The 27,181-nt window shown below is 41.3% G+C and overlaps 1 protein-coding gene across 1 annotated transcript in view; it reads right to left on the reverse strand.

The window, feature by feature from the left end:
* Nucleotides 1-27,181, reverse strand: part of myo1d (myosin 1D) — a 193,458-nt gene that overhangs the window by 125,211 nt on the left and 41,066 nt on the right. Inside the window, exons 3-11 of the mRNA XM_049564439.1 lie at nucleotides 26,723-26,816; nucleotides 22,866-23,031; nucleotides 22,710-22,763; nucleotides 22,230-22,325; nucleotides 21,531-21,647; nucleotides 18,672-18,875; nucleotides 18,108-18,253; nucleotides 15,615-15,729; nucleotides 14,507-14,677 (exon numbers count right to left, since the gene is read on the reverse strand). Coding sequence (XP_049420396.1) covers nucleotides 14,507-14,677; nucleotides 15,615-15,729; nucleotides 18,108-18,253; nucleotides 18,672-18,875; nucleotides 21,531-21,647; nucleotides 22,230-22,325; nucleotides 22,710-22,763; nucleotides 22,866-23,031; nucleotides 26,723-26,816 — 1,163 coding nt within the window. The remainder of the gene's footprint in view (nucleotides 1-14,506; nucleotides 14,678-15,614; nucleotides 15,730-18,107; nucleotides 18,254-18,671; nucleotides 18,876-21,530; nucleotides 21,648-22,229; nucleotides 22,326-22,709; nucleotides 22,764-22,865; nucleotides 23,032-26,722; nucleotides 26,817-27,181) is intronic.

Consider the following 27,181-nt stretch of genomic DNA (forward strand, 5'->3'; position numbering starts at 1 on the left):
CTTCTTCTCTTATTTTAAAATTGATTGTAGAAATAACACACAGGCCAAATCAACAGATTGATTACGGAGATAGAAAAGGGGTTTTCAAACAACCAGGACCACTTTAGATATTTGCAACTTCGGGCAATAAAGCACAGCGTAGATTTGGATGTAAATGGAATAATTAGAACCATTATGGGGTTTACAAATCAAAGAGATACAAAATAATATCTATACTATATTAATTTGTCACCTCAAATTATGAGCAGATACCCGTCTACAGCACAGCCATGTTGGAGAGGATGTGGGGCAATGGCTCTGTCCTGACGTGCAGTTTTGGGTAATTGGTTATATCGTGATTATTAAAACTTTGGGACACATGCACCAAGAGTGCAGGGATGTTAGTTTCAGTAAAGACAAAGGCAGAGCAGAGCAGGTAGGATGCAGACAGGAGCATACAAATTTAGAGCTGTGGAGAAAAAAACGGGAGGAAAAGTGAGAACAGAGGAGAGGTGAGGTGAGAAGGCGAGAGACAGAGAAAGAGAAAAAATAACAAGAACATGGAGGACTTACTGTTTCAGGTACACATTGTAGCAGCAGTGCTCAGTGTTTAAGTGACAGGAAGTGAAGACAAGATGCTTCCACACAAAAACTTTCACCTTGAGCTCTGATTATTGTGACGTGTGTCTTAAGGTTTAGTGAGGAGAGAGACGGATAACAACGACCACTGTTCACACCAACTGTCCACACTAAGTGTTGTTGAGTGTTTTCCTGAGTCTTATACTTTCTTCTGTGGAAAATACGTAACAGTGTATACAGGCCATGTGTGGCCATGAGCGTCAACAAAGGCTGTCAGTCTGCAGTGTCCACGTGAATCCACTTAACAGATCAGAATCTACCTTGTCAACATTTGTGAGTAACTGAAGGCTGAAATAAACACAACTGTCTGATCGCCTTTTGTTGGCTGAGAAACACAAACACGACGGTGTTTAGTGGCAGCCTGATTGATGTTTACAACCTGCGTTAATTAAATGAATCTGACAAATTAAATTAACAGCTGTAATCTGCTGTACCTCAGGAGTTACTTACTCCAAATGCTGAAAGTCCTGAATCTAAATTTAACTTTTAGATTGATGTGAGGCGATCGGCTGATTATTTCTCCACTGTTGGTCCCTGTTGAACTAAAGAATAAAAAAAAAAAAAAAAACAGTCCATTGACGGTCGTACTGTGGTGTTACAGAGTGATGGGTATTTTCACTCACAAAAAAATCTTTGGCAGAACACAGACAGCAGCTGCAGAGAGCACATTAACCAGAGAACAGCCAACATTTTCATTTCAGCTGTTATGAAACGGTTTGTCTGTGGTGCTCACAGCACTGATAAAACTGCATTTCCAAAAAATAGGTATCTCAAAACCTGGCCAATCAAACTCAAACCATCTGTGTGGCTTCCATGTGGGGGGTAATGTATAACTTGAGGCAATATTTGGTGGTGTCGTAAGCCATCCCCTTTGTTTAACGATGGTCGTTCCAGCTTGACGCTAGCCATCTACGTCAAGATGGAACGACCATTGGGCTGCTTGGATGAGAGGCGAAAGTCTTCAAGAAATGCAAGCAAGTCTAGTTGCCTACGATATAGCACTTACGATGCCATGACCTGGATGACTGAGAATCTTCACCGACATCAGACGATCAGTTTGTGTTTATATCGATCCAAGTTGATCTGCTCAGATCAGATCCATGGATTATAAGAGCAGCTGCTGCAGAGGTGAATGGTTTATTAGGCCAGTCAATAAGCGGGACTGCTTTCAGAAAATCTACTGACTCATTATATATGTGAATATTTGAGCATAAAATTACATACACACTGGTGTAGAAGATATTATTCACAGCGCTCACCGGTAATGGCTACAGATTTCTTCATGCAAAGTAGGTAAGAAATTATGTTACTGTATTTTGTGTGAACAGAAACCAAAACTAAATCCATTCAACAATGTGACAAGAGAAAGTAATTTTCCCTTAAAAGTACAAAATGAATGTTGCACTGTCTGATATTAAACGTTCAAGTCTGCATCATTACTCCCCGAACAAGATCTGGCAAACTCAGCTGTTGTAATCTCCAATGTGTGAGGACACTTCACTTCCAAACAGCCCCTGACAGTTCAGCTCTCCCTCTGTAGAGACAAACAAAACACACTGATTGTCACCTCCTCCTGCTCTCCTGCTCCTGGACCATCAGCCATCTACAGTACGAGGGCACAAGCCAGACCTCCCGATGAGCAGCGTCTGACTGTCTCCAAACCTGTCAGGAACTCACAGTGGGTACCATGGGAGCGAATCCAAGCGGCAGATGAGGAGATGGATTTTGCATTTCATGCCCAATGCACTGAGTGGCAGCTGTCAGGGTATTAAAACACTGAGTATCGAGCTTCATCCTCACTCTGAATACACGAATATATCAAACTGTCCCGGCACTGAACTGCTGGCTACAATATCCGCTGCTTCATGCTCTCATAGACATCAATTAGACTCCTCTATGTGTCCTTGCTGCTACTGCTGACCTTGTGCCTCCCTGAAGCTAATGAACAGAGCATCTCGGCGATTAGCATCACCAACACATGGCCCTTGAAAGCTTTACCGCTTAGCGCAGACCCCCATACATGTATTAAATACATGTGGCAGCAGGCGGAGAACACACATGCACACGCCACACTAACATCACATCCTATTAGTATGCTGCACCTGTACACGCCACGTGCTGAGACGCTTGTGAAAAGTATATTTGAGGCAGATGAGAAAATTGAAGGAAAAAAAATGTGATAAAGGAAGTGAAGACAACAGAGAGCTACTGAAGGAGGGGTTGTGAAAGAGAGAAAAAAAGGTGAAGAGTGGGGAGAGGCAGGAAATGAAGCTGCCAGGATGGCTGCTCTGAAAGAACGACTGTGTCAGCAAATGATTAGAAGCAAAAAAAGGCACATCTGGGGAGATCAAAGCAACGTACAGTGAGATGAGGAGAGTGTTGGGATGAGGGAGGCAAGGAGGCCAGGAAGGCATGGCACAAAAAACACTAGCAAAGAGAGGACTGTAACCTTCCACTAGGGAACAGAAATTAAAGATTTTACAGTGAGGACACATGTTGATGCTTCAGTTTTGATTAAAGGACGAGGCTGACGTTGTAGTGTACAATAAACAATTCTCATAAAAAGACCAAATCCAACACTGATTACACAATTATTTGTCTGTCAATACTTTGAAATCCCTCTGCTGTCTCTGGTACTCAGCCCCAAATCATTTGGTTCCTACTAAAGAAGCCACCTAAATATTTAAAGCTGCAAGAACTGATTTTTCTAACCACACGAGGGCAGCAGAAACAAGCTGTAGACAAAAGTCTGACAAAGCTGTGCCAAGCCTTTCCCATTAAAACAGCTGCCTTCTGAAGCTGAAATCAACACGCTGATCAGAACAGGGAGAGTAAATGAAAACATCTAAAGGGACATTTTGCTGATTTTCAACCAGCTCTGGGTCATCCCAGTGTGGGCAGTTTGTATACATGACCAGTGTTTGGCTTCCCCACTGTGCTGTGAGCGCCCGGAGCTCCTGCCCATCTGTCTTCTGGGTGACACAAAACATGTCATCGAAGTCCACTGGGTGACGTGAAATGTGTCATTCTCATTTTTTTCATTATATGCAACTTCGGCATTTTGTGAGAGAAAATATCCCTAACTTTGAGAATGTTGGTGAAAGTCATAATTTTTTGGAATTGCTCTCTCTTCCACCAGAGAGCAAGAAGCTCATCACTAAATTTTTTCTCTAAGGACTCTGTTTCTGTTTTTGGTATCAAAAAGGTTTGGGAGAGGGAAATAAATGCTGTACTAACTGATAGTATGAGATCGCTGCTTGTTCTCATGATATTTCGGCCGCGCTTTGGAAAGCAGAGCTAGATGGTAAACAAACATGGCAGCACGCCGGTAAGGTAAGACAACACGTTTACATGTCGTTTTCTATATGTTCTCTGACATTTATCCTAACGATATGAGGCGGTCTTTGTGGAAAAAAAGCTTGTTTAGTGGACTAACTTTGCACTTGAAGGTTGCCCGTTCACTTATGTTTTAACAGGTCTGTGCTAGTACTATGCGCCCCGGCTGTATCTAGGCTAACGGCTAACATGCTAACTATTATTTTTATGTCACTAGTCACTTGAAACAAATTTAGGACGATAGGAGACAGGTTGAAATAAACCGAAATTTCCCTTTAAACTGATTGCACCTAGGCCTGCATTTCGTTGTTAACTGGCATTTGATCTCTCTTGTTTTTGTGTTTTCTTAATATGGACGATATAATTGTGTGTCCTTGAGGACGACTCCAATCGAATTTCTCTTATGTGTATATCTTTTTTTAAAAATCTATTATTTGTATCCCACTCCCCCTGTGTGTGAGTGTGTGTGTGTGTGTGTGTGTGAAAGCATGAATGTTAGGTTGGGTTATAGATTCTTTCTTTTCTTTTTTTGGTGGATGTGTATATGGAAAATCCAATAAAAAAAAAGCTACCCAATAGTGTAAAGTAATAGGATTGGTAATAAGATGAATACAGAATGTGCCATTTTGAATAATAAGTATTTCTATTTTTGTTACTTTGGTACTTTTACACTGTAGAATAGTTTGAGTAGAAGCTTTTCATACTTTTTTCTCCACTGTATTTAACTAGATTAAAAACTTTGCTGAACATCCTAGGGGGACTTCATGTTGATCTTGGACAATGAAAGTAAGGTGACAGTTAATCGATACTTTAGAGGGACCTGCTTTGTCTGTTGTTGCTGTATTTTTTCTGATTTATAATCAATATCACTGAATAATAGGTTGTCTTTTATTCAATACTGACTCAAGAGACGACTGCTGTCTTCAACCTTGTGTGTTTACTTTGCTGCACAAAGGTAAAATCTATAATCAGGCAACAAGATAATAAGAAAAATGAAAGGCATCACCAGACTGTTTGGTGGTGGTGGTGGTGGTGGTGGTGCAATGACCGAAAAACCCACTGTATGACTCACTTTGCGCAGTTTACTGGCAGTCGGTCAATAAGAGTAAGACGTTTATGAAACTAGCTCAGTTTCAGTGCGATTAAAGTGAGGAGGCTAACAACTACAGTCTGATGGAAAACAACTGGAGACAGCCAGATTTAACTGCACCAGAAAAAAAATCACACTGAAGCTTCATCCGCAGCACATCAGCTTTTCCCTGTAGGTAAGACATCTCTGTAAACAAGCCCGTGGCTCCCGTGCATCAGAAGCGTCTGATTAATTCATAACAAGGCTGAGAAGCCTGTAAGCCAGAGAAAAAGACTTTCCATCAGCAGACTGCAAAGCAACATGACATATTGAGATGTGGAAGCTCAGATTAGAAGCCACAACAGAGTGCATCTGTTAGTGATCTACACTTACTTCCTTTCCTCCTCTGCTTTTGATCTATGAGGTCTTTATTTGCAACATGTGGCTCTATGTGTGTGTGTGTGCGCACTGTGACAGCCACAGGTCATTAACTGTAGGTGTGTGATTTACCGTGCACATGCAGTATCTGGTGGATGACTGAATGGACAGGGCGTACCAAGCAAAGACAGAGTCTAGCATCACTCAGTGCAGGAAGGAAGGTGAGAACATAACTGCAGACACACAGATTGTGTTACAGGAACATCTCCTAGAATAGATCTCTGACTCAGTCTCTTCTTATGCTGCTGTCCTCAATTCTCGGCAGTGACGCTCTCATCAATTTCTGTTTCCCAGTGTAGATATTTAATATATATGTTTTGTTTGTGTTTGTGGTGGTGGCAGTGAGAGACGGATGATGGCAGGACTCAAGATTCATTCTTGACTTTGGAAGTAGCAGCCTGACAAAATATAGCTCAGCTCAAGGTCTGACTGATGGTGCTCGTTTCAAAGCTTTCAACTATGTTGCTCTGGCAACTTGTGTTGAGATCTTTTTGTCAAGTTAAATTGCATCATAAAGTAACACAAGTCTTTGCTAAATCAGTTTTATAAGAGACTTTCTTTCAAATATTTCACTGTGGAATGCAGCTTTTTCTTTAACTAGATAGAAGCTTGACATTTCCTCAGACATCTCACTTCAACATGAATTAGGTATCTACAGTTTTCTTTTTCATTAAAGCCATGGTGTAAAGAATTTTAATGGGGGTATAACACAGACTGCATGAAAATAAAGGACGAATCCACTGGTTTGTGGATTCAAGTTCTGAGGCCTCCAGTTTGGTACTTTGGCCGTCACCATCTTGCTTTTTTGGAGTCAGAAGTGACCATATTTGGATGTAAGTGTGGAACTTACCCTAATGCTAGCTGCTAGCTTGGTTAGCATGGTACATTTGCAGCTCTGGTTAACTGTGATAATGCAAACACTAATTTCTACAAGTGAAAAACAGGTCGTAGGTCACGGCGTAGGCTCTATGTCAACGTGGAGCCTATGCCGTAGCTGCGGCATTGATTCCACGCAGAAGTATAAATTGCGTGTGACTCCTTCGAGGGTCTTTTAATACAATCAAATGAATAAGACTTTTTTAGGCAAGCAAAATGTTACAATTAACTTAAACAACTGACTCATAACACACTGAAATAGCAACAACTATTCTGTGAATCTGGGGTTACGCCCATGGATGTATAAAGAGAACTAGATATAGAGTTGGGGATGGTGCTCCGTTACTTCCTGTGAAAGTTGCTCAGGTGCACAGGAAGCCGAAAAAGTTTGACGCCTTGGGTAAAAAATTATGTGGATCCTCCACAGCATGGCCGAGTGACTGACTTCCGATGGCTGAGCCAGCTACTTCCAGTTTGACACTACGCTAAGTTAAATTGGGATGAAAAAACTTAATTGTGGGGTTCTTCTAGACTCTCGAATTGTTGTCGTTGTGTAGCAGTCGGTGCTGTTGTATGGCTGAAGACCTGAAAAATACTGTACTAAAAAAGGTCTTTTTATTAAAGCTGCATTAAATGAGTTTTATTTGGCCAGCTGGAAGCCGCGGGACAAGCTGTAAATATCTGACATATTATCACTTTAAAGTTGTTATGCTGAACGTGTTAGCAGATTTGCTTATTTCACACATCCAGTAAACACGGAGCTGCAATGGCTTTTATTTGGAGTGGTGTGACTGGCCAACTGATGAATGTAATATTACATATTCCTTTTAGCTGTTTTTGTCTCCACCAACTCCTGAGAAAAATATCTGTCTTTTTATGTGCTACAGGCTTCTCTGTGCTTACCAGCTAGTTTCAGTCTCTTTCTGTCTGCCATGTGGTGCTGGGCAGAAAGTTCACAGTGGGTTTATTGGCGCATTTTCACTGCAAACAGCTGCCTGCTGCTGCTGGATATGAGGCTGATGAGAGTGAAGTTTGTGGAGCAGAAAATCAAAACAATGAGCTGCAAAAGTTGAAAACGATGGAACGAGAGGAGCTGTGGTTCTGTCGCTACACGCAGTCATTTGAGCCATTGCTCATGTACAACAAAAAGATTATTAAAGCCTTAAATATACCAGTAATGCAGGTGCGACATCAGTCATCATTACGATATGTCTCGCCTTCTTTTTCAAACTCTCTTTTTACATGCGTCAACCCTTTTCTCTCCCTTGATGTGCATATCTCACTTCCTCTCACATTTAATTCCCAGTCTCTCCCTGTGCACCTCTCTTCCTCTCTCCCTCTCACTTCATCTTTTTTTCCAGCCTTCACACTTTTATCCTGGCAGACAGACTCAAAGAGATGTGAGCTACGAGGCTGGAGAGCCACGGTGGGTGTTTAAAGTCTACAGAGCTCGCGTACACTTTGTACCCTCGGTGCCTTGAAATTTTCAGAACTTTCCCAAGAACTAATTTGCATCATGAGTGTGGGTTAGGATGTCTATTTTGGGTCACGATAATATACAGAGAGAGTAGTTCTTTCTCCTTTTTCTTCGGCTGAATGTAATTCAGAGATGTCAAGGCTCTACTCCCCTACACCATGTCAGAATGCAATGGCAGGATATAAAATAAGACTCTACACCTGAGAGGAGCATGAATAGGAAACCAACACAAGCCATATATATGATTTAAAACAAAGTTAAATCTCTTCACACTCTTGAAGGAGATTCGATACATCCACCTGTGCAAACAATGTGTCTGTCCACACACTTTACTTTACAATGACTTAACACAAACAACAATATATGATCTCTACTGAGCATCACCTCATTTCAGTCAGTTATGGGTGTGTTCAGTCTCTACTATCAGGACATTAAAGGGTGCTGGGTGAAAAAGACTGCAAGTATTAGTATGACCACTAGGTGGTGCTAATGACAAAAGCACACATCTCCAGCTACACCTTTCAAATTAATATCCATATGAGACATTTACTCCCCCTAAAATTAATCACCCAAATATCAATTAATGTCTATGGTTACTGTACTGAAGCTGTAATTAAATATAAATACCTAGGGACAGTAACTGATGAGAAACTGTCAGTAAAGTAAAAATAAAAATAAAAGTAAAGTGGGGGATATATTTGCAGAAATGGAATATAAAATAATGTTTTCTTCAGTGTATAATCACCTGAAAATAAGAAACGTGTATTCGTTACATTAGAGTGAGCGGTTTATATCTACATAGGGGGCAGGTCTGTGTCCATGGAGTCTGCCATGTTTCTACAGTAGCCCAGAATGGACAAACCAACTATGAGCTTTTAAAAGAGCCACTTTAATGTTGGCCCCATAGTTAGCAACTTCTCCACGATGAGCAGCATTGAAAAAGCACTGATTTTTTAATGGGAACTGCTTCATTAAGAGTTTCTCACTGGTTTAAATCACTGGGTCTGTTGTTCTGGAGAGGAAGAGACCTTTGCAGATAATTCAGTTCCCTGTAAAAACCTCCTGAACATCTGGATCAGAAGTTATCAGAGAAAACAGGTGAACTCAAATTAGCAGGTACTGGGCTAGCTGCTTGTCGCTGACACACCAAACAGCTTTGGAAAAACACTGATGTGTAGCGTGACACTGTTTTATTCAGTGTTTCTACCTGTTTTAAATCACCTGGTCTTTTGTTTTGGAGAGAAAAAGACCTCTGCGGATAGTTTGGCCCCTGGTGAAAACTTCCCGAGCAATAAACACTGAAGGAATTCTAACCGGGAGAAGTTTCACCTGGTTGAAATCTGCAATCCTCACCAGTCGATGCCACTAAATCCCCCGAAATCTCACACACTGGACCTTCTAGACACAGGAAGGACAATCCGTAAAAAAGACCAGGGTTGGGTCGGTCAGGTTTTTGTGAAAAACTGCATCAAGTTGGTAATACTGGATTTTCGCCACTTGGGGGCGCAATTGACTCATTTAAAATAAAAAAACAACCACAGGACAACAGAGTGACAGTAACACATTGTTTCTTTTATTCCGTACAAATAAATTTGCGGGTTTTGCTTACTCAGTCAGTGCAAACAAGGGTTGCCTCCTTCGTCTGGCTCAAAGCCAAAGTGTTGCCATATTGGCGCATTCTTTGATTTCTTCGAGACTAAATTGTCCGCCATTATCGACTCCCCGTCACTGTTAAACTCCAGGCTACAGCAGAGGCCTCGGCACATGTGCACTCATACCTCCTAGCTCACGGTCGCGCAGCTCCGTGGCCGGCCCTGCAGCGATCGTTGCGGCGTCTGGTCTATTTTCTGTGCGAGCCGCGAGTGAATGTGCCAAGCCGGGCAGTTACCCATCATGGAAAAACAGCCCCAGATGTGACGGAGACAACAGCTGGGAGCAGAACCGCTTGTCGACCGGCGTGGAAAAATGCGCGTCTGATGTGAACGGAAGTGCTCTGGCTTGTGCGAGAATTTTGGTGCTGTAAAATGACGTATGCGGTTCAGTCGGTCTTAAAAAAGAGACGGAGTACCGAACCGAACTGGTATTACCGAGAACCGACCCAACCCTAAAAAAGACCAGTACCAATTTCCATTCAAGTTGATAATTACAGATAACACACTGTGTGCTTTTTCTTTTTCTAACACTGACACTGTTCCTTTAAAGACAGGTGTTTTTTGTTTTACAGAAGAGGACTTCAACTATAATATGTCACGTGGAAGATTCAACAGTTTGGACTGGATTCCTGTATTCCTACACTCTCCTGTATTACCATGTATCTTTCATTGTCTGTAGTTAATAAGAATAAGTAAATACGTAACAAGTATATATATAAAAACTCTTACTTTTCTTTAACTTGCTCCATTTAGCATTTATGAGCAGTGAATATACATATAATAAATGGTTTATAACAGACTATAGTGTAGTTCCACGCAAATATTTATTAATGTATTTGACAACAACTTAAAAAGAGAGAGTTGCCCTGGTGCTATTACCACTGTGCATTAATAAACACTTTAAAATGTCCCTATATCTGCAAGCAGCCACATTTAAGTGCTGTAAAACATGTACAAATGTTTATTTGGTGCTTAAAAATAATAAATGGTCCTCTGATACATCATCTTTCTGTCTGTCAAACACAGATTCATTTCACGACACAATGACAACATTAACAGTTAAAGTGAAGCCTCGTCTCTGAAGACAAATTAACTTCCATGACTGTTAATTTAAATGGTAAAACACACTGTCTGTTCCTCCCAAAAACACCCTGGAGATGCACTAAAGCCCCCCCAACAGCTCACACTACTTCCTGACAAAAACTCCATTATGTTAATGTTGCCTGGCAACAGGACTCCAGATGGTACAGGAAAAGAAAAAAGAATCCCTGGCTAATATTGATTTGTGCCAATATTGGTTCCAGGAAGTAACAGCTGGATAACTGTAACCCTTCGACTCATAAGTCTTTGAAACTCCAGAGGAGCAGGTCAGAGAGCAGCAGAGGGGCGACAGCAGGGAACACATCGACGCCAAGATGATAGGAGTGAAAGGATGCGTCACGGATCAATACGCCCTGCAGCACAGTACAATCTTTACCTCATCTTGACTCAACCAGGCTTTATTCACAGTTTCCTTCTCATTGTGATTTTTTTTTCATCTTGACCTTTAACACGTTGGCTCGATATTCTTTCTCTGCATCCCACAGGAACATGCCGTTTCCAGGAAGCCTCTGAGCATGCTCTCTGAGCTTCACTCTGTGGCCTGTTGATCTACAGTACACTGGCCAGACATGTACAGTATGCAGATGTTTTCCTACCAGTCGTCATAATTCATTTCCACTGCATCACCACCTCACTCCCTCTCTTCCTCCCAGTTCTCTGCTCTGTTCTCCTCATAAATTTGTAAATATGTTCCCTTTCACCTTCCTCCCTCCCCCCCTGCCCCCTTCTCCCTCCAACACCCACTACAAACACAGCAGAGCACCAGCTCCACACACTCCCATTGGCTGGCAGTGACATCACTTGTGCAAAGTGTCGAGTCAGACTCAGACGGCTCCTTCTCTCTGACAGCTGATGCCCCCTTGTGCCCACACAGAAAACTGCAGTCCTTTAAAATAAAAACACGCTGTGGTTTGGAGTCTACTTATCAGCTGTCCCCATGTTCAACATCTGCAGAGGGACTGAGATACACTGACCCCAGATCAGCCATAACAAAGGACTTTCACCTTCTCTAAGTCATCTGATCCCAAACAGGAGCGGAGGATGTCAGCAGAGTAAATTGGCTTATGTTGTGTCTGAGCGTACGCACCATTAGAGTGAATTAGACTGAAAGCCTTCCTGATTAATAAAACTAACAGGATCATGTTCAGGCGCTCATGGTTACTTACTGCACGGTGTAATCTGCCCTCTGCTGTTCTCAAGTTACTACAGCTACACGCTGCACCACCACAATCTGAAGTACTGCCTCATGTTTACATCAAGGTTTACTGGTCATTTTATTGTTTTGATTTTTTAATTATATTTGTGAATTAGGCCAGGAATATGAGATAAAATCAACTGTAAAATCCAGAATTAGTTTAATTTTGATGTGTTTAGAATTGAGATAAGGTCTGCAACAAATTATTTTTCCTTTGTAGATTAATAAAATGATTGTTTTTAGACTGACTCATTAATAACATGTTCTCAATGTGTCAGAAAACTGTGAAATGCCAAATGCCAGCAGTCCAAAACCCAAAAATATTCAGCTCATTTTCTGTTTAGACAAGGACAGACATAAAATTATTGATATTTTTGTTTGATAAATGACTCTAATAATCATCAAAATAGTTGCTGATTAATTTTCTACAACTAAACTAATTGACCAATTGTTGCAGCTCTAATTTACACACTGATGTTGACTGAATTTGTCTGTCTCCAGCAGTGGTGTGCAAGTTACTGTAAAGCAGTAATTAGCAAAAGTTACTCATCTAAAAAATGAATTCAATAACTTTACCAATTACTGCATTTAAAAGCAATTAGTTACTGTGGAGAGTAATGTTTGTGTTGCTTCAATTCTCCTGTGATGCACAGTATATTATTTCAGTGTTGCTGTGTATGATGACTGTACCTTTTATCACTGTGATGAAAAGAAAGTAGTGGAACAATAAAATAAAATATATTAAGATCGTCCTTTTCAACGTAGCCTCGACAGGCTTTCAAATCAAGCAACACAATTCAGTGTTTGATACTCTCATTTACTAATAATGACATAATTGTTGCTCAGACATTTGACAGTAATTTCTTATTATGACAGGCCTGATTAAATTAACACTTTGAAAACTGAACAGATTGGCTTGATTTAAGCAAGAAATGACCCCAAAAATTAGCGAGAAATTGGAAAAAACAGAAAAATAAAAAGAAAATTAGTTAAAAAAAATAAACAAACAAAAGACCTGGAAAGAGTGCCTAATTATAATAATTCTGTGGCAGAATTTTAAAATGTAATAATAATAATAATAATAATAATAATAATAATAATGATAATACAGTTTTTCTCTAACTTTTTCCTTATTTTTAAAAAATTAATTTTCTAAATCTGTAATGTTTTTTTGAAATTTGTGGGACACTTCTTACCAACCTACTCACTGCCTTTTTTCCCCATGTTTTTGAAAGAAATCACACCACTTTGCTCAGGGTTCAAAGGCTCAAATACTTGTAAGAGGTGTCTGAAAGCAGCATAAGCAAAGTGAAGTTTCAAAGGGTTTAAGTGATAAAAGTTTGACCTTTTAACAAAAACATAATCACACCGAGGTTTATCCTTTAACCTTCGCAGTAATTCAAATCCTGTACATAGACTGTAGCTCACAACTAAAGGCCTAATGTGTCCTTGATCTCAAGGAGGGAAAAATAATGTCCATGTTTCCAGGAATGCAAACATACCTGAACTGTTGGCCACTGTGTGCAGTGATGGTCTAAAGCTGATTGACTGACTGATGGAATGATTCACGCCATCTATGGCAGCGCTGTAAGAATACTGATGCACTGGTCAACTGGCGTTGCGTAAACTGTGTTTAACAGAGACATTCTGCGCCAAAGTACACCCAGCGCCTTCTCTTTCCTGTCTCCTTATTTGTCTCTCTTAGGGATGCATGATATGGATTTCTATTCATCCACATATAATGGGAAATTAAGCAACTTTAGTCCCCAAATCCTCTGCCTCTACCTTGTTTATTTGCATGCCTGTACCCTGGTTTATCTATTTTTATATGTATTTTCATTTATGTGGGCCTACTTATGTAACACCCTGGTGTAAGACCATGTATTTGTGTTTGCATTGTGCAGCACTATCATGTAATTGTCTGATTTATATGTATTTATAAAGACCGTTTCCCTCAGGAAAATAATAATTCACAGCCTTTTGTTTTCTGAGGATGTTGTTTTACTTTGAAATTTTCTGTAAAAACAGATGACGAAGACCTGTAGCGGATAAAGCATGTTGGCTCTTCTAAAGATTTAGTGACTACAATAAAGGCTTTTTAATACTTCCTTCCTCGTTTTGTATATTTATGGAGTGCCTGAACGGCCCTCCTGTGGATCCTGTTGTTTCCCATTCTCCGTGAGTACCTGACACAAGGTTTTGATCTGTGTTTGATTATACACAGCACCAAGTCGTCTCTTTTTTTCTGTGCAGAAATGTTGGCCGATTCCAAAATTTAATTTTAAAGCCAATATTGGCTGATACCGATGACGTGCCAATATTATCGTGCATCCATAGTCTCTCTCAAACACACACAAGATAGAGAGTTAGTAAGCACATCACTACAGGTGATGTTAGATCATAACCTGGTGCCTTTGTCGGCTATGATCAAAAGAAAAGTTACGAGCAACAAGAGCATTTAAGTTTTGGTTGCTGTAATTGCATAATTTACTTGTAAAAGTAATTAGTTATATGTCTAGCTACCCCCCAAAAGTAATGGACTTACCATAGCATGTTACTTTGAGAGTATGATGTGTGATACTGATCACAGACCAGAATGAAAAACCCTTAGATACGGCGAGAAAGTTGGGCAGCATTTGAATCTTCGACTTCAGCTACAGAGGCAGAAACTGCAGAACTAAAGTCACGTACTCTCTATTAGTTGATGTAAATTAATAGTAAGTCATATCTTTAGTGTTTCCTACCTTGCGGCTGGTGTAGTGGGCATGTTTGGCCAGCTTGCCATTGAGTCCTTGGAGGAAAACCTCATCCGTGACTTTGCCCACGTTCATACAGGCTTCGTCCAGCACAGAGAAGATGCCCTTATGCTGCTGCTCCACCAAATCCACAATGATCTGGTTATTGAAGTAATCAATCTAAGAACACAGGACACAGAGGATAAAAACAGTGCTAAGACGACAGCAGGCTATCTGTTTGTACAAGAGAAAATGAGAAAAGTATTAAAAGCAATTCCTGAAATCTTCGTGAATCTGAGAGACAATCACGATGCATTGAATAATTAGCCCAGTGTTTTCCATACATTGATATATTTGTGGCAGCCTGCTATTTTTTACTATTTAAAGTCCAGTAGCAGATGAAATAAATTAATTGAAAAATGTGCTACTTTGGCTGTGATGCAGCCGCCTCTCTCTGTCTGCAGTCATCACTCTGTTGCCTCTCTCAATGTCTCGCCCACAGCACTATCTGATTGATTACACGTCACAAGTAATGGCCTATACACACTGAATGTGTTCCCCAGACGGGGCAAATGGAACACAGACTGGAGCTGTTGTTAAACATGACAATTCAATACCATGAAGTTGCAAACAGAGACCAGTCTTTTCTCTGGTAATGTTCTGCTGATGATAATTTATTCGAAGGTAACTTTAGTTGTACGAGTATGAGAACTTCATGGAAAGGAAGGAGGATTGAGACAGTGTCTGCATGTGGCGAAAGATGTGACGACTTCATTATAGTTTATAAAAACGTCACATTTCATACACCAGACGTATATAACTTGTTCAACCCAAGCTGAACCGTTCATATGAGTCAACTATCCGATCGCTCTGTTTGTCACTGTTAGTGGAGACTTTAGTCTGCAGTGTAGTTCAAACACTTCACTGACAGAACAGATCACTACACAGTAACACTGGACTTTAAGATAAAGTCTTTGCACCACATCAAAGTTCCCGTCTCCTTCCGCACAGCTGCCACAAACTGAATCTAATTCAGCCTGAAACACTATAGCCTCGAAACCGCAACTAGAAACAACCCTAACCACAAACAAAGCAAAAAACAAAATGTCCTCCTTACATGTTTCCAGGGGATGCCTTCTCGCTGATACTCTTCCTGCTCCTGCTTCAGCACCAGTTGGATGAACAGCTGCTGCAGCTTTTCATTACAGTAGTTGATGCAGAACTGTTCAAAGCTTCAGAGACACAGGAGAGTGAATGTTATGTTAATCTTTTGTTATAGATGCAACCACATATAGTATTAAATCTATACAGTGAGGTGTAATGCTTGCTGTGTGTTACAGTCAGGCATGGGTGGTATCAAGGTATTCCAGTATAACAAGGTAACTGGAAATCCCAAATTCATGATGTTCAATACTGTCAAAAATACAGATGACTCCCCTTTTTTTATTAAACTGATACAGAGACAGTGTGGTGAGGTGATGTAGTGCCCAGCACACACCACCAGAGGTCAGTCTCTACTGGTTGAACAGGCAGCTGAGCTGAGAACGATGTTGACTGCAATTGATTGCAACTGGTCAGGCCAATGTTACAGGACTGGTAAAAAAAAAAAAACAAGCCTTTGCCCTTGTTTAGGAGTATAGAGTGCTGAAGTCACGCCCCTTCTAGTAGAGCTCATGGGATCGGAAAAAAATAAAAAAAATATGAATGGCAGTGAATGTGGTAAAACTGTTGAGATATAAGCTTTTGAAAAAAAAAATGTAATTAGAAAAACTACACAGGAGGCGGTCGCTGTGACGTCATAGCTTTCGCTTGCTTCCAGCAGCTTGGAGTGACTGCAACCTGGCACAAAACACACAGACATCTTCAATCATAAATCGATTAATCATAAAACAGTGGAATTTCAGCGGGGAGGCCAAGCTGCAGGAAGCGAGCGAAAGCTATGACGTCACATACGCGACCGCCTCCTGTGTAGTTTTTCTAATTCCGTTATTTTTTTTTCAAAAGCTTATATCTCAACAGTTTTACCACAAAGTATGACTTTCTTGACCTTAAAATTTATGTTTTAAATTCATTAACGACATATTTGGATTTCATGTCACAACTCAAACGGGACCAAAAGATAATATTGCTCTCCTCATTCAGTGCCATTCATATTTTTTCCGATCTAAGGTCCCATGAGCTTCACCGGAAGGGGCGTGACTTCAGCACTCTATTGTCACTAGGGATGTCTTGATCCAATCTTAAAGATCTGGATCGGGACTGATCAAGGCATTTTTTAACTGATTGGCATTGGGTATATAGAGCTATGTAGAGGATCTGATTCTCTGTTTAATGTCAGCTGTCACACAAGTGTTTTAAGTCATGAAGTTGTCATGCAGAGACATGCAGAGTGCAGCCGTCTCCAATTCTCCACTCTTCTTTTCACCTCCACTAACAGCATACTTGGGCGGAACGTACACGGAGTGGACTCTGTGGAGGTCCGCGCGGATTCAAAGCAGACGTCCGCAAGCCCTGTGCGCGCAAAGCTCAGATTTTACGACCGCGTGGACTCCGCTCCGCGCACCAGTGACTGCTCGACATTTATTTTTCACATTGCAGGGATTTTTCACGGACATTTTTACAGGAAACTACAACGCGGAAGTGCGACTTCTCGACTATGAAAGCCTGAATGACTGCGGACATTCCTCGCAGAGTCCGCTCCGCTTATAGTACGCCCAAGTATGTTCGGGCCTTAAGAGTTTTATAATAATGTAGCTTAATCTGCGTAAAAGATACAGATGTGCAGATGACAAAAATGAACACTGAGTGAAAAACCATTCAGTCAGGTAAATCAGGCAAAGGCTGCACGGAAGCAACACTCAAGGATACTCTCTTCAAGGGACAGAGACATTCCCTCAAGACAGTGACAAGGCCACAAAGATTAAAGGAAGGGTTTATTATTTTAGACCTATTTACTTATTTTGTAGAAAATACAGCTTGGATGCAAGATTTTAATGCACTGGCATCGATTTTCAATTGTCAAGCATAAACATTTGATTTGGACAACTTGTATTATCTAGGAAAACAGAAGTATCCAATCGGGACTTGGTATCGGCTGATGGGGACATGCCTGTCAGGCATAACTTTATCTTGAGATGACCTCTTCCAACTACAAAACAGTTGTTTAGCCACAAGTTTATTCAACACATCATCTCTTTTCTGCCCACTGATGTGTCGGTATCTGTCTTGGCAACAAGTGTCATTGGGTCCTCCAGCAAGAAGAGGGCTTATTTCTTATCTATTCATTATTCTATGGACCATTAGTATTTAAATCCAGCAAGACTACGAATGCTAATTGCATTGTGGAAACGTTGCAGACTAAACAATGACGTAGGTGTTTCAATGAGTTCTGTCACCAGTAGCTCAGCTTTTACATTCGTTTGTTTTTCCCACTCTAATACCGTCATATACTGTATATCTCTGTGAAATGTCAGGAAGGTATAAAGGCATAAAAAATAGATACTGCCCACGCCTAATTACAAGCAATACAATCAAATGTTAAATATGGACACAGATGTAAAATCTGTGTTGATGCTTCTTGTGTTGGTGGAATGTTTTGTCTCATCCAAACCTGTTGTTCTGGAAAATCTCAAAACCGTAGATGTCCAGCACCCCGATGACGGTGTTCTTCCCATGGACTCTGGCATCGTAGTTCTTCACCTCGATGATGTCATTGATTCGTCCCACAATCCAGCAGAACAGGCGCTCGTACATGGCCTGAGGACGACAATGCATTCACAGTGAGTAGTCGGCTAATTGGGTGCTAGCTGGTGAGCAAGTGCGTTGCTCAAGGGCACAGAGCAGTCTGGCACAGATGGGCCGCTGAAAGTGAAATGTCACAATGTCAGTGAGTCAGACTTTTGTTCACAGCCCACAGTGCTGGTTTAGAAACTGCCTACATACATTGCTTCCTCCACAGTCTCCAGCCTCTGTCTGGTGTCATAACATTGTGACTCATGCTTGTGTGAATCAGTGTGAATTGTGGTAAAAATATCGCCATGCACTAAGTGAAATGTCACAACCCTCCAGGCTCCAGCTGGCCAATGTTGTTTTGTTTCTTTTTCTTTTTTATGTGAAAGTGCTCCGCCTGACAGACGACCAGCAACTTGTAATTTTCTACCCTCCCAACAATAACCTTGGCGAGAGCGTCCCGTCCGTAGCTGGCCTCTTGTGCCGTGTGCTGCTTTTCGATGACGTCTCGACCCGTGGCCACGGTGCGGTAGAGCAGCGCCTTCTCCACGTTTTCTTCTTTGGTGGACAGCAGATCCCTGATCACAGAGACCAGCTTTGTGTTCTCTATCAAGGTCACGTCACCGTCTACCCCGAATGTCATGTTGCCCTGAAAGAGAAGCCAGAGAGAACGGATTATTCTGCAGTGCATAACAATTTGGTTCAAAGCACAGTTCAACAATGTGGGAAATGGGCTTAGTCGCTTTCTTGCCAAGAGTTTGATGAGAAAAATGAGACCAATCTTGTGTCTGTGCACTTCATATGAGGCTACAGCTAGAAGCAGTAGCTTATCTTAGCATTGAGACTGGAGGCTTGACTGGCTACTGGTACTTCCAGCTCATAACTCCCGGAAAGACCACAATTTTTAAAACTCTTAACAAATAAACAAGATATAATGTGTTAATTTGGAGGTGTAGGCCAGCATTTTTTAACTTTGGACAGAGCCAGACTAACCATCTCCTCCTGTTTTCTGTCCTTATGATGACTAATGCTGTCTCAAATCGTGTACTTTTGTACTTACATGTGCATTCACACTGAGAAGTATGGAAAAATGCGGTGCACTATGAGTACCTGGATGGTGCACTCAAAACGGTCAAGAAGTTGAGTGTAGAACTATGGACACTTCTCGCCTTCAATGGTCGCCATCTTGGCTATGTAGCAGAAGGGGAGGGACCACTTTTCAAAGTGGAAATGGCGGCCAAGGACTGTGCGACCCTGAATGTTGCTACATTTTACAAATACATGTGTTTTTTGTACAAAGCACCACTATACTGTGATACAGATACAGATATAAGCCAGCAGTATGTTAATTGGGTTAATTTAGCAGTCTGTAATGATTTGGTACCGTGAATGATAACGCAAATGCTAATGCTAGTTTGCTAACTAGCTAATTTGCGATCGTCATTTCCGGTGAGTGCACAACGGCCTTGTTTGGTTTGAGACACTACCCTGTCAAAATTCACGCACTACGCCAATAAGTACATAGTGCACATAGTATACTACATGGAAGTGTACTACAGGAAGTATGTGTTTTGAGACACAGCATAGGATAATCAACTGCTAGCTCTAGCTTCATAATTAGGGCACTAAAATGAGAGTGATATTGAACGCCTCATCTAACTTTTGGCAAGAAAGCAAATAAACATACTTCCGGCTGAATGTTGACCTCGGTTTAATCAGAGCACTTATTTCAAAGAATATCCTCTAAAAATCAACATTATCTTACAAACATGACAGTACTAACTAAAACTTGAAAAGTGTACTCAGGAAAGTGCGGGGGTCTCATTTATAAACATTGCGTATGCACAAAATGAGGCCTGAACAAGGCGTACGCCATTTCCCACGCAAAAGTTGTGGTCTCCAGTTCAAAATGAGACCAAACTTTCCTATGGATGTCAGTTTCTGAGCCACGACGAAGGCCAAAATGTGGCCTACAACAGATGGTAAGGATTCCTAGCTAATTGCCTTTAAAGTCTGTGTAAAGCAAATTCTGCTATTTTCTTCTAAACACATTGAATAGGTCATAAAAGTATTCCTCATATTTTCCCCCAGCAGATGTCTTAGTTACAACATGATTGAGCTAGCAAAGCAGTTTTGTGTTGGTATGTGTGGTATTTATTCAGTTTTGGGAAATCACGAGGTCTAGAAAGCAGCAGGCTGCAACTGACAGGGACAGCTAACAGCAGCAGCAAAGCTAACATCAGGACGTCATCTGTTAAAAGCCTCCTGTTGTCAGATACGACATGAAACTACTCCAGTTAGCTCAATCATGTTGTAACTAAGACATCCGCTGGAAAAAATATTTTCAGTCAGTGGAGCTGAACCGACACTCTCCCTCTCTGGATTACATCCTCCCATTCCGCCGGCTGCAGGTGCGGGGTTACGTTCATGTACAGTACACAGAGGGTGCTTCCCTCCTGCGAGTGGGCGTGGACTGAATGGCTGCAGCCTGGAGTCATGAGACAAGAGGCTGCAGACATACCCCTCCAGACATGCCCCCAGTGTTTCACAGCAGAGAGAAGTGCTTGTTTTTCCATGATTTTGAGAGCTACTTTTATATACTTAGCTATTTTTTTAATCTTTCAAATTTGGCTCAGTGATTAATGACACATATTTCTGTGATGTGACAAACTTAAAACAGACATTTTTTGCTGCTTTACACAAACTTTAATTGCCTTCTTCTCTATACTTTTACTATGTGATGTTGTTGAGGACTTGTGGCCTTGTGGCTGGTTGAGAGGAGCGAGGAGTCAGCAGCCAATGACGGTATAATACTGTCAATAAAACGGATTGTGAATCTCCGCAACCCTCAAAGGTGCTTGAGCATACAGTCATAATTATGCACACACACATAAGGCTGATTGGTCCAGTAGTTTGCAAGATGAGCACCCAACCCTTACACCTAGCAGAGATGGTACTGTGTTGGAACTTAGTCTCTGTTTTCCCTGTAATTGGTACCAGTCTACACAATTCTTCACATGAAACTTGTCTGGAAATTATCAGGAAACTATAGACCTGTCAAATAAACAGTTACAAAACATTCTGCTGCTGCTTTTACATTGGACTCAGTACTCAGTGGCAAAAAGAAACAACAAAGTACACACAGGTGCATTTTCTAATCCTCACACTCTCTATCTTGGCAAGGACATTGGTCCACTTTGCCAATATGGTGCTCACTGCCTACAGTGTATACACAGTATCTCCCAAACTGGGACACAGCTGGCACAAGTAAACAAGCAGGGATTTTGATATTATCGGGTATTACCAGATGTAGGATGGTGGCCACGATCTTGTAAACGGTCTGAATCTCATCCCCTGTGAAACCGATCACTTTCATGGCATCGGCTACAGCTTTGAAATCAGCTCCATCATTGATGGAAGACTAGAAGGAAAGAAAAGAGAGATGCTGGAGAAGGACGACAACAAATCAGTGAAAGTAAACATTGCTAAAGTTAATTGCGTTGGACCATTGGTTGATTTTTCCTGCTGAGACAAATATAAATGTGGATAAACTACAGTTCTCGGGTGTTTTGTCCCGCAGTCACAGCCTTTCCCTTTCTCACCCAATTAATGCAGCCGGGATATCAAATTCCCACGGTTAATTAAATTACAAACTGCTGCTGAACTGTGATGTTTCGTTACAAAAATAGGAGCCGCTGAGGCACACAGTGTACAAACCGCCGCCTCAGCTGTTTGGTTGCGTTGTGTTCCATGACATCAGGCTGTTTGCTGCTGTCAAGTGGTTTTGTTCCTACTCATTAAGCCTGTGCAAAGATGACGGCCCACAGCAGAGGTCCACATAGAAAACACTCCTCTGTACAGTAACACAGAGATGACGATAACTGAAATACCTTCTCTAGAGGCAATACCTCACACTCGTACCCTGGTGAAGAAACAATCGTGCGTTTGATTGTATTTATCTCTGCTACCTCTGTTTGCATGTAAAATGAATTGAAAGAACCACCTTAATTTGGCCTCCAACTTTGATGTAGTTGTAGGCCGTCGGATCCTTCTGGATGTGAAGAGAGCGTAAGAGGGAATCTGGACCTCCTCTAAGCAGCTAGTGGAGGAACAAAAATACACACACATGTCATACAGTACCTTTGTGTTTTGCATCAATACAAAGACATTATACAAGTCAAACTACCACCAAGTGTAACTTCTAACATCTTAACATAATGTACACACCACAGCTTGAGTTATTAGCATGCTCATCGTGTTTAAATCTAATGCATCTGCACGTCCAATACAAACTGTGGCCTCATTCTCAACTCCCTAAACTCCTACATGTAGAAACAAAAGGCCTTTTGATGCTGCATGGATTCATATTCCTGCCAGTGAAGCCAGTCTTTCACATGTTTAACAGACACAATGAACGACTGCATGCACACACATACATACTCTCTCTTCACATGCAAACACACAGGTGCACATACACATTTACCTGGTAGAATGAATGAAAGCTCCTCTCTCCTTCCTGTTGGAAAATCACCCTGGACTGTGGACAACAAAAGTGGAACAGCAGAGTTAACAACATTCTTGACTTCACTACGACCAGGTAATAGGTTCGACGACCCTTCGTTAGCTGACGCGCCTTTACCTTTTCCAGCAGGTAGTTATTGATGTGGCCTCCGATGGGATCTCCCTTGAAGTCAAAGTTGATGTCCATGTATTTGCCGAAGCGGCTGGAGTTGTCATTGCGGTTTGTCTTGGCGTTCCCAAAGGCCTCCAAGACACAGTTGGATTTAAGCAGCATGTTTTTCACCCTGTGGGACGACAGGACGAAATTACAGGTACAGATATGTCCTCTGAGTGCAACCAGCCTTATACTTCATACTACTACTACTACTTTATATTCTAATCAATCATGACTTGCAGATCGATCACTACTTGTGCCCCAAATGGCCAAAATAAAAATAATGCAGGTTTAAATATAAATAAACACACAGCACTTTGAAAACAGAACCACATGTGCAAACCCTGACCAGACCAGAGACAGACGTGTCCTCTCAGACTGGTCACCCCTCCAAGTCAGCGTTTGACCAGACACAGTTGGAGTTCATCAATATGTGTTTCCATTAACAAGCGGTGCCAAAAGTTTCCCCTGACACCCACTAACAACACAACAGGAAGAGGGGAAATCATAGCCGATACAGACCTCACACAGATAAGAGACAGTAATCTGCAGGGAGCAGTCAGGACGGGATATTACTGAGCTGGTCTGCCTCATTGTAAACCATGTCTATATGGGACTCCACTGCCGCTCTCACACAGTGTCCCTCCTGCTACATTCTCACTGCAGTGTCAATTTATCATTTAAAACTTGTTTTGTGAATAACTAGTGTAACAAGGCGCTGTTTTGCTTAAAAATGTGACCTTTAAAACACCAACTTTTATAACTTGATGTCTACAGATACCATTCAAACAATCCTATCTAATCTCTCAGACTCTTGAACTTAGATTACAGCTTTTCATTGTGTAAAGTTTAAGGTTATAATATGGTGGTCCCAAAATCCACCTGCGTGAGACAGAAAAGTACATTTAAAATTGAATTTTTGTTTCAAAGAGGTATGGGAATGAACTCTGACACTGCAAGGGCTGAAATATAAAAATATACAATGCCATAATATTCTGTATTTGCTTGGACAGTATCACAGAATTACAGTATACCGGGGAATGTAGAAATTCAGACGTTATGATTTTCAATACTGTCGGAAATACAGATGCTTCTCTGTCTATAGCCCCTTTTACACTGCCAGATTTTCCGTGAATGTTGGGCTGTTTTCCTGGCCAGCTGCAAGCGTTTAGACACACAGAGGCAGATTGGCGAGTTGATCCGAGGTGCCCAATTTTTCGCCTCGTAGGGTAGACATATTGGCCGAACCCTTTTAGTTTAAACAGACCGAGTCGGCCTTCCGCAACAGGAGGGGCTGTTGAAGACTTGTGGGAGGAGCTGTTGATGACGCCGCACGTGCGACCCACTGACAGTGGATAAACAGGAAACAGCTGATAGCAGGAATTAGCGAGCAGCTAGCAGCAAGAAGGAAACGCAAACCTGATAGACACTGTAAAGATGAGCAACTGGGGAGACAAGGAATTGTGCGCCCTCCTTGCCCTCGCAAACGAAGAGGCCATTCACAGTCAGATTCCCTTCCACGTCACTGTTTACGTCACACGCTAAGCCACACATTTTGTGTTGATGTAGTGCACAGCACACACCACCAGAGGTCAGTCTCTACTGGTGGAACAAGCAGCTAAGCTGACAAACATGGCGACTGCGATCGGTATCGATAACTTTACAGGACTGTAAACAGCTGGCCAGCAACAGTAGGCACAACATGGTATAAAAAAATAGGACATGCTTCTGGATCAACATCCCAAATGTGTTCCAGGACCAACATTGCAATCAACCAATCATAGCCCTGTGACATCATCAGTGTGCTAAAAATTCCTTTGTGCTAGCTTTCCAAATTGAAGTTAGTACATTTGAACAAAATCCTCAGTAACACTGAACATAAACACTGTAAGCTACTGCAGGGTTAGCGAGTTAGTCCGCTAACTAGGTAGCCTATGCTAATGAGTAAACTTGGATGAGGATATTAGCGAGTTAGCTTCATCTGATTCTGAATAATTTGTTAATGTCAACATCAACATAGCAGTGATGGTCCTGGATCAATATGCAACCCTATCCAGGAACAACATGGCAATTATGTCCCTGGATCAAACAAATTATACAGGATAAAGATGAAGGTTCTGGATCAACAAACAAATTATCCAGGGTCAAGTTGGCAGTAATGGGTCTGGATCAATACGAGTACTGCAATCTTGCAAAAAAACCCAGTTTGGAATAGGCTATTAAAAAGGAGGGAAGGCGTATCCATCACAGGTCTTTGCAACTGCAAAATGACATTATCCTTACTCTTAATGTTAATGAACAATACCTTAGCTTATTCGTGAGCTTATTTGTTAGCATAGCCTACGGAGTTTGCAGGCTAACTCGCTAGCCCTGCAGTAGCATGTTAGGGTTTGGTTCAGAGTTCCTAAGGATTTTGTTCAATTGTATAAATTTTAATTTGGAAAACTAGCTTAGCTCTGAAGAAGCACATAGTAATTTTGAGCAGCCCACTGATGATGTCACAGGGCTGTGATGGGTTGATGGCAATGTTTGTCATGGAAAGCATTTGGGATGTTGATCCTGGAGCATGTCCTACTTGGCAAAACCACACTGTGTGCAAAAGCAGAAAGAGACACCAGCGGAAAACAACATATTTTCACATCTGACACTGGGTGTTAAAAGCTTATTTTGAACAAACCAGAGCTGGTAATTCAGTTTTTGTTTGTCTCTGTCAAGTTTGAATGAAATTTGTTTTAGCTAGTCTTAGTTTGTTGAGAGAGAAAAACTTAATTTCAGAAGGTGCACAATTATATTTTTTAGTTTAATAAGGAAAATAGGTATAGAATATCTCCTTGCCTGACATTTTGTGAATTTATTTTGTTTATTCATTAGACTACAAATGCCAAGAGAGCTTGTGGAATGAAGTGGACTCACCGCTTACATAAATACCTTAATATTTCGTATAGCTTGATGAAATGTCATAGGCTACACATACTCTTATCTCATGGAGAATTAAAATTGGTATGTGACCCAAATTAGATCATAATGACCTACATTTTATTAAATTATATTCTACACTACTTTGTCCTCCCTGGTGTTTAATGTGTATTTAATGTGTGTACACTTGCACTTAGTAGATTATTTATATGTTCAAATGTTTGGGCAGCACTTTGTATTGAAAGTTGACCTTAAACGTTTTCCTGCACAAATCTTTATCTCTGGCCTACATTTTGTTTACTTTAAATCAAAGTTTATTTGTTGCTTTCTTCCTAAAATCTGTCTAATTGATTTCAACACACTTAAATATAACCATTCTGTAATGTGGTTTGGCCTCTCCTCTGCTGTGGTGGGTGGGGCTGTTCATTTGTTATCATATCATGATATGGTCGAAAGCCTCATTGACCTGTAAATATCTCACTATGATCTACGACACTTTGACTACGGGCAGTATTAATCCCTGGAACATGACAATGACTTACTGCTAACTACAATAGCTACGATAAGATAAAAAAGGTGACCTAGAAAATACAAACTAATAATGAACTACGAAGCTCCTGTAGCTGTGTCAGCAACTAAAACAGACATTTACGTTACGGTGGAAAATATTTTGTATATCTGGGCATCTCATTTGGATAGACAAAACACATGTCTGTGTAACGTCTGAATAACATGTTGTTTGTGCAGCAGGAGTGACGATGCAAAACAACTGCACACTCAGAACCACAGAAAACTCCTCCCACCCTCCCTATCTGATAATATTTGCAGGTTAGTCACCACCACACCAAACACACGCACAACTTCTGTGTTCACATTTAATAACAGAGTAAATAAAAGCAGCTCACCTCTCCACCTCAGCCCTCTGATTGGGATTGGTGATAGCAGCAATGTATTGCATTATATACTTGCTGGCTTCTGTCTTTCCTGCTCCACTTTCCCCTGCAAGAAAACACACACAGTGCAATGAGTCCTTAAATATAACACTTCATATTCTGGTGTCTACAATTTTGAGGCTGTCAAACCACCAAAGCTCAGATTATTTAAACAACAAGAACAACAGCCTCTTTTATTGCCTGAATCAGACTGTACAGAATTCAGCTGACACGGTCACATCACTCCAGTTTGAGCCTCTTTACACTGGCTCCCAGTACGTTATATAATAGCGGCACGGTGGTGCAGTGGTTGGCACTGTTGCCGCACAGCAAGAGGGTTCCTGGCACAACACAGGGTGAGCACTTCTGTGTGGAGTTTGTATGTTCTCCCCGTGTCAGTGTGGGTTTCCTCCAGGCGCTCCAGCTTCCTCC

The sequence above is a fragment of the Epinephelus fuscoguttatus genome, linkage group LG20, assembly GCF_011397635.1.
Source record: "Epinephelus fuscoguttatus linkage group LG20, E.fuscoguttatus.final_Chr_v1".
Classification (NCBI taxonomy): Eukaryota; Metazoa; Chordata; class Actinopteri; order Perciformes; family Serranidae; genus Epinephelus; species Epinephelus fuscoguttatus.